The sequence below is a fragment of the Vanessa cardui genome, chromosome 10 (genome assembly GCF_905220365.1).
Source record: "Vanessa cardui chromosome 10, ilVanCard2.1, whole genome shotgun sequence".
NCBI classification, from domain to species: Eukaryota; Metazoa; Arthropoda; class Insecta; order Lepidoptera; family Nymphalidae; genus Vanessa; species Vanessa cardui.
Window position 1 is genome coordinate 4,971,741 of NC_061132.1, and position 8,047 is coordinate 4,979,787.

The 8,047-nt window shown below is 36.8% G+C and overlaps 1 protein-coding gene across 1 annotated transcript; it reads right to left on the reverse strand.

Annotated features, from left to right (window-relative positions):
* Positions 1-3,335: 3,335 nt before the first annotated feature.
* Positions 3,336-7,469, reverse strand: LOC124533093. Its single transcript, XM_047108257.1, has 5 exons — positions 7,397-7,469; positions 5,745-6,335; positions 4,693-4,923; positions 3,429-3,765; positions 3,336-3,363 (listed from the first exon to the last, which is right to left on the reverse strand). The coding sequence occupies exons 1-5, from the start codon at positions 7,467-7,469 to the stop codon at positions 3,336-3,338; spliced, it is 1,260 nt and encodes a 419-aa protein (XP_046964213.1).
* Between the last annotated feature and the right edge of the window lie 578 nt (positions 7,470-8,047).

Consider the following 8,047-nt stretch of genomic DNA (forward strand, 5'->3'; position numbering starts at 1 on the left):
TATCAATTATCTGGCTGTGCGTAGACTACGAGGACCATCCGCGAATCTACGCGTGCCTTTATAGGTCCCATAGCGGTAATGCCGAAACCGACCGACTGGTTGAGCGCGTCCAATTGGTTACAGATTCCGTGCTGCAGCAGACTCCGTCCGCAGAGATTTTCTGATTCTGGGCGATTTCAATGCCCATCATACAGAGTGGCTTGGATCACGCACCACTGATCATGCGGGTAGATCTGTTCTCGACTTCGCTTTGGCATATGATTTGACACAACTGGTTACCTCGCCAACGCGAATACCGGACGTGGAGGATCATACACCTTCCCTATTGGACCTTCTGCTGACTTCGCATCCGGATGGCTATCAGAATGTCGTCGATCCCCCTCTGGGCTCGTCGGACCACTGTCTCGTCCGAAGTACAGTGCCAGTTACACGGTACTCAAGCCCTCGTTTCGCGGGCTGTCGTCGCGTGTGGCACTACAAGTCAGCAGATTGGGATGGATTACCCATGGGGGCGGGTTTGTTTCTCGATGGATGATCCGAGCGTTGTTGCTGACTGACCGATGTGGTGCTTCAGGGTATGGAACTTTTCATTCCATATTCTGCGGTGTCCATTGGTGGCAAGTCCCAGCCCTGATTTGGTCGCTTCTGTAAGCTGCTTCTAGGTCCTTCAAAAACGTACAGTACCGTTGACACCTTATACACCGGCCGCGCTAATATTTCTCGGGAAAACGTCGAAGAAAACTGGAACAAACTTGTGTCTGAAATCGAGTCTTCGTTAAACGAAGTCTCGAACTGGGGCCGGCTAAATTTAGTCCATTTCAACCGCAAAAAGACGCAAATTTGCGCGTTAACCGCTAAAAAAACACCATTTGTCGTATCTCCACGATTTGAAAACATCTCGATAGCAGCTACAGGTAGTATCGGAATACTTGGAGTTGATATTTCGAGCCTCGTTCAGTTCCGCGGTCAATTGGAAGGCAAAGCCAAATTGGCTTCAATAAAGCTCGGTGTGCTCAGCAAGGCGAGACAGTATTTCACGTCGGCCCATCGCTTAAAACTTTACAAGGCGCAAATTCGGCCTCACATGGAATACTGCTCTCACCTCTGGGCGGGTGCTTCCCAGTACCAGCTCCTTCCATTTGACCGCATCCAACGTAGAGCGGTTCGAGTTATCGACGATCAAGCCCTTTCCGATCTCCTTGATTCTTTCAATTTGCGTAGAGATTTTGGATCACTCTACATCTTCTACCGAATTTTTCACGGGGAATGATCCGAGGAATTGTTCGGATTAATCCCGGCTGCTGAATTTCACTTTCGGACATCTCGTCAAAATTCCAAGTTTCACCCGCACCACCTTGATGTCCGAAAACCCACAACAGCGCGATTTCTTAGACATTTTCTGCCTCGCACAACCACTTTGTGGAACCAGCTTTCGCCGGCGGTTTTTCCGAACCGATACGACATGGGAACCTTAAAGAAAAGAGCGTACTCCTTTCTTAAAGGCCGGCAACGCACCTGCAAGCCCCCTGGTGCTGCAGATGTCCATGGGCGGTGGTAGTCACTTTCCATCAGGTGAGCCTCCAGCTAGTTTGCCACCTATCACATAAAAAAAGAAGCATTTCTAACATACATTGTTAGAAATACTTCTTTATTATAGGCGTCTATCGTTTAAATACAATAATATATATTTAGCATTTAAAAGTGAAATAGATTAAAAAACACTAGAATTTTAATTACTTTAAACAAATTACTACCAAACAAAAAATTGTTCAAACTTTGAATTTATCTAAGCATAAATAAATCAACAAATCATACATATTATAGCTACCTACTGACTCAGATGAACTGACGAATCCAAAATAAACACAATGAACATTTTTAACAAATTACAAGTCACGCTCGTTTCACTTATTGTCCGCGCCTAAAATAAAAAATAGCGGCTTAATTCGATTTCGCGCGCTTTTGTTATTTTTTCTTTGTTCCAGTCAGTCCTATGGATGCAGGAATCTCCTGAATATTTATATATAATTTTTTTTTAATTTTACTTTTCAAATATAATAACATTAACAAATTTACACAAAATCGCCAAACTGGTCGACAGTTTGTTGGCGAAAGAGGCGCTCTTACTTAACATCTATGTTATTATATAACTATAACATTTATGTACCGCTTATTTTTAAGTTTACTTATTTCTATATAACAAATATAATAATAATGTATATGTACACACACACACACATACTTACTCTTACGCACATATACATTCACACAATTAATTCTTTTAATACATTTCATATACTTATACTTTTTATACACAGATATATACACACATACACATACATATACACACACATATATACATATATATATATATATATATATATTTACACACACACATACATATATGCACATGCACACATATATATGTGCGCACATGCATACACACATATACACACACATACATAATATTTATATAAAGTTTTTCAAATATCTGTTTTACTTTAAATTTTCTATAAGTTTACATTTTAATTTTCTTTTGAATGATGCTATGCTTGTGTCTTCAGCAATACTTCTTAACATATCTATCTTATTATATATGACCGGTGTCAAGTATTGTCTTGTCCGTTTACTATAGTAGTTTGTTATGGGTGGAATTACATATTTTCCCTTCTTAGCAAGTTTAGTGGAATATTTGTGTGATCTCGTGTCTTTGTAATTATTTATATGGTTTTGCTCGATAGCAATAAAGTATTCGACTTTCATGTGTACAGGAATTATTTTACAAATCTTAAATAATTTGTCATATTGTGGTTTGCATTTTAATTTTGTTTTTTTTTGTAACTGAATACTTTAGTAACCTTATTTGTTATTGTTTTATACGATCTAGATAAGTTTTGAATGTAAGGCCATAACTGCTTAAACAATAGGTAATTATTGAGTCAGCGAGTGCATAGTATAACATGTACATTATTTTCATATTTATTATACCACTGAGGTGAAAGAATTTACCCAAAACCGATTGTAACTTACTACAGACGTCATTGACTTGTAATTTCCAACTAAAATGACAATCCACTAATAAGCCTAAATATCTGTAATGATCTACTATTTGTATATTTTCACAAAGGCATCTATCTTTATTGTTATGCAAGCATTCGTATGTATGTCCCGTTATCTTTATGTTTAACATCTTTTGCTTGGCGTAATTGCTGTAGGGTGAACATATTTGCATAGATTTTGTTTTTGTGTGATTTATGATAATCCCATTATCGTGTGCCCATTTAATAACACTTTCAAAATCTGTTTGTAAGTATGTTTGGGCAACGTTCGAATCCTTACACGAATATAGCAAACACATATCGTCTGCGTACATAAATACTTTACAGTACTTTATGACATTTATGACACAGTTCACATGCATTATGTACCCGACTGGACCGAAGACGGATCCAGTCGGTACTCCGAGTGTGACACTTACATCATCACCAGTTGTTCCATCGATTGTCGTGCAGAGGTACCTGTTTTCTAAATAACATTTAAACCAGCGGTTGACCGGGCCCCTAATACCACACTCCTGCATGGCCTGCAGCAGTACATCGTGCTCCAAGGTGTCAAACGCCTTTTTGTAATCAATAAATATCACAGCTACGAACTTACCCTCGTTGAGTCTGTTGTTGACGTAGTCGGTGAACTGCGCAAGTGCTGTGCCGGTGCTGCGTCCCCGTCGAAATCCATGCTGGCCATCCGATAATATACTATGTTTTTCTAGGAAATTACTTATTTGATTAACTATTATTTTTTCTACTATTTTATTTATTACTGATAATATCGCGATTGGCCTATAGTTACTATAATCTAAGTGATTTCCATGTTTAAAAATAGGTCGTATTATAGACTTTTTTAGGATATTTGGGTAAACTCCTTCACTTACACACATGTTTACAAATTTAGCTACTATAGGACTTATTTCTTTCTTTACAGTCTTTATATCTTGTACTCTTATCATATCTAATCCAGGCGCTTTATTATTATTTAATTTATTAATATATTTTCTACTAAGTAAGCATCTACTTTCTTAAAATAAAAGGTTACATTACTTGGTGTTACATAGGCACTTCTATCCAAAAAGTAGTTATCACAGTTATGTTTTATTTTTTGTATTTCACCTGTAAAAGTGTTAGAAATTTTATTACAAATACTTAATGTAGTATCAGTTTTACCTAAGTATTTTATAATTACATCGTCCAGTCTCGTTTTCTGTTTACCTGTCCACGTGTTTACAATTGACCAAACTTTCCTATAATCATTGTAGCATTTCTCTATTTGATTTTGTCTGTATTTATTTTTAGCAATATTTACTAGTTTATTTACTTTATTTCTATATCGCGTATATATTAATCTATTATTCATATTATTGGGCGCCGATTTCCATATTCTGAATAGAGAATCCCTGTATTCTAATTTTTTTCTAAGTACACTATTAACCCAGGGTTGCGTGATTCTTTTCCCTTTAGATATTATATGCATTTTACTTTTTTCATAAATACTAGCAAAAATGCAATACAGTTTTTTATACAACAACAGAGGACAACTTATTTCTAATAATTCCGCCCAATTAATTGTTTTTAAACTAACACTTATTTTCGTTTAAAACCGTTTTACTATAACAACTATTATTCACATTTCCATTACCCGCCGCAGTCAAGCTAATTCCAACTATATAGTGATCCGATAGGGTGCACATTAGCAGATGCGCGCGCGCATCCAGCGGCCGGGCGCGGCCGGCTCTCACGCACACATGGTCAATATTCGACGACGTCACTCGGCCGTCCACAATCGCCTCGCGCGTTGTAGCTGTCGTAGGTATTGCACTCTGGATCCCGTTATCACACAACATGGTTTTGTAGGCAATTACTTGTGAGTCTGCACCGTTAAATAAATCGATATTGATATCTCCTATCAATATTATTTCTTCACACAATGGGATATATTTCAGCGTAGTGTCTATTTCTGTTATGAAATTTTGTTTATTACTGTGTGGTGGTCTATATATAGCTAAAATATGCATATTATTTTTTCCGTTTCACAATTTTCCATGAATTATTTCTGCTGACTTATATTGTAGTCGTGGTATTTCCGTAGTGTATTGTAAATCATCTCTTACGTAAACTAATATTCCACCACCTCTCTTCGTTTCTCTAGTATAAGAAAAAACCAAATATCTCGGAATCATATATAAGGATACTTCTTCTTTTTTTATATTTACTTCTGTTAACACTATTATATTTAATGTACTTTTTACTATGCAATCGTGAAGTAAAACAAGCAATTGGTTAAATTGTTTCCGAAGTGAGCGAATATTTAAATGTATAATATTTATATAATTAGCTGTAATATCTCGTGTCCAGTCATTTGCATCTTGGTATCTAGTGTATAGATCTAAACTATTCAAGGCATCGAATTATGGGCAATATTAAAAAATCGCGTTGTGTGGAAACGTCCATTGCGGCACTTATTATATTTTGATTATTTCTGCTTGTTATTTTCGCATAATATTTTTATGTCACCTTCGTTTCTAATTCGAATGATCTTTTCATTTTCGCTTTTTTTAACTAAAATATTAGAGTTTTGTACCCAAATGAACTTATATAATTGTTTTAGTTGGTTTCTGGTTTCCCAAAATAATATTCTAGTCGCTTTAGTCAGGTCTTCATTTATGTATATAGGGACTTTATTTGCAGTACCATATATGTCGCCGTTGGTTATACGAATTTTCCGCTTTTGTAACCACTGGTCCCGTGCTTCTTTCGATCGCAGCTTCACTACGATCGGACGGGGCCATTCTCCTCCATTTTTTTGTGAACCTACCCTCTCCACGTTTTCAACGTCTTCTGGATTTAAATTTAATTTTCGGGCAAATTTTTCGATAACTTCTTTAATATTTTCCGTATCACCATTCTTCTGAAGACATGCAATTTCAATATTTTTTTCTTTTTCCTTCTTCTCTAAACTCATAATTCTTTCTTCTAGCGCCACATTATACTTCTCAATATATACATTTCTTTGTTCTAAGGCCTTTATTTTGTTTTCCGCGGTCTTCTTAAATTCTGTCATTTCTTGATATAACTCTGAATAGAAATCCACTGTTTCCACGAGTTCATCTATTTTCTTTTCGAGTTTAAAAATCACTTCTAACTTTTTATTCATTTCTATTAGAAGCGTTTCTACTGACATTTTTGTAGAATCTATACCGATGATCGGCGACAGTATTTGCTCTTTATTGTAAGATTTTTGACACTCCTCACATATTTCTGTTTGCAAAAATTGCTTGAAGCCTTTAACACATTTTTTATGGAAGACACTTTCACATGTTCCCTTGCATTTCACAATGTCATCTTTAGATGTAGATAAAAATAGTTTACATTTTTTACACTGCACCATAATGTTGTTTTTTACAATGTGCGTAATGCTTATGCGCGGTTTACTCGACACGTCCACACGCAGAGCGCATGCGAATGGTTTTTTGATATAATGATATGATATTATAAATGATTATACCCTTTCATCCAATTTTTACTGGATAACCTAGCCGGGCTTAAGTTGAACGATCCTTTAGTTTGTTTTAAATAGATATAATCTCCAGACATGCAGATTTTTATATATTGTTTTTATGTATCGATGTGTGTGTAAGTAAAGTTAAAAGGTAATGTATAAGTGAGGAAAAAAAAGACTTGTATTGAATTGTTTTACATTGTGATATTTATTTCAATAAAGGTTCGTAGACTTGCAAATGGTCCATAAAACGTGTAAAATAAAAAACTTTTCCTTATATTGGATTTTAAATTAACATGGTTATTTTATTATTAAAGTTATTAATTTCTGTCTTGTTCACGAGACTCGTGAACAAGACATTCGTAGACAATGTCGAAATATCGAGCTCCACCGAACAAAAATAAAAAAACATGGTAAATATCTCGAAATTAATAACTTTTCCTTATATTGTCAATAAGCCACTAATATCGGTCAAGATGTCGCTTTTTACCAACCGCTTTAGCCAAAGTATTTGATAGTGTGCTTTACTCTGTTCACGAAAATCACTGTGTGCTACATGATGGTCAGCACGGCTTCACGCGTGGTTTGTCAACAGAGACTGCAATAATGAGTTTAAAGCACACTGTTAAATATTATACGAACGGGCGCACACCGGTGTACGCTTGTTTCCTGGATCTAAGTAAAGCTTTCGATCTGGTCTCAAGTTGTAAGTCATAGGGCTACCTGATGGCTGCACTGACTTACTCAAGTTCTGGTATAGTAAGCAAGTGAACTATGTGAGATGGGCAAATGACTACTTCGAACCATACAGAATGCAATGCGGAGTCAGACAAGGAGGACTGACCTCTCCGAGACTTTTTAATTTGTATGGGGATGCACTGATACGGGAGCTGAGCGGTATGCGTGTAGGTTGTCATATTGGAAACGTTTGCGTTACTAACATCTGTTACGCTGACGATATGGTCCTGTTGGCACCCTCGGTTAGTACGCTGAGAACACTGCTTGGCGCTGGTGAAAGGTTTGCTGTCTCACGTGGTTTTCTGTACAATACCAAAAAGTCGCAGTTCATGATGTTTAAGGCTGGCAGCAAATGTCCTACAGTGGTTCCTCCCATTACACTTTGTAACGCACCTTTAAAGAGAGTGTATAAATTTAATAATCTGGGACACATTGTTACTGACAACCTTAAAGATGATGAAGATATTGAGAGAGAAACATGCTGGTACATAGATTTGGACGCTGCACTGATACTATCAAAATCACGCTTTTCAAAGCCTATTGTACATCATTATATTCGTGTAGTCTATGAACTGATAGTACTAAAAAGGCCTACAGTGCCCTGCGTACTCAATATAATAATGCGTTCAGATCACTCTTGCAGCTGCCGCGCTTCTGTAGCGCATCAGCGATGTTTGCGCTGGCCAATGTGGACAGCCTTGACGCAATCGTTCGGGGGAAGACCGCTTCATTGCTAAACAAAGTGCGTGGCAGCAGC

What these genes read in the sequence shown, in the direction of transcription:
- LOC124533093 (XM_047108257.1), bottom strand. Translation starts at nt 7,469, where the DNA reads ATGACAACCTACACGCATACCGCTCAGCTCCCGTATCAGTGCATCCCC. An exon ending in AATTAAAAAGTCTCGGAGAG is followed by an intron (nt 6,336 to 7,396) that starts GTCAGTCCTCCT and finishes AATGTGTTAAAG; the next exon opens with GCTTCAAGCAATTTTTGCAA. An exon ending in TCCGTCTTCGGTCCAGTCGG is followed by an intron (nt 3,364 to 3,428) that starts GTACATAATGCA and finishes TTATGTACGCAG; the next exon opens with ACGATATGTGTTTGCTATAT.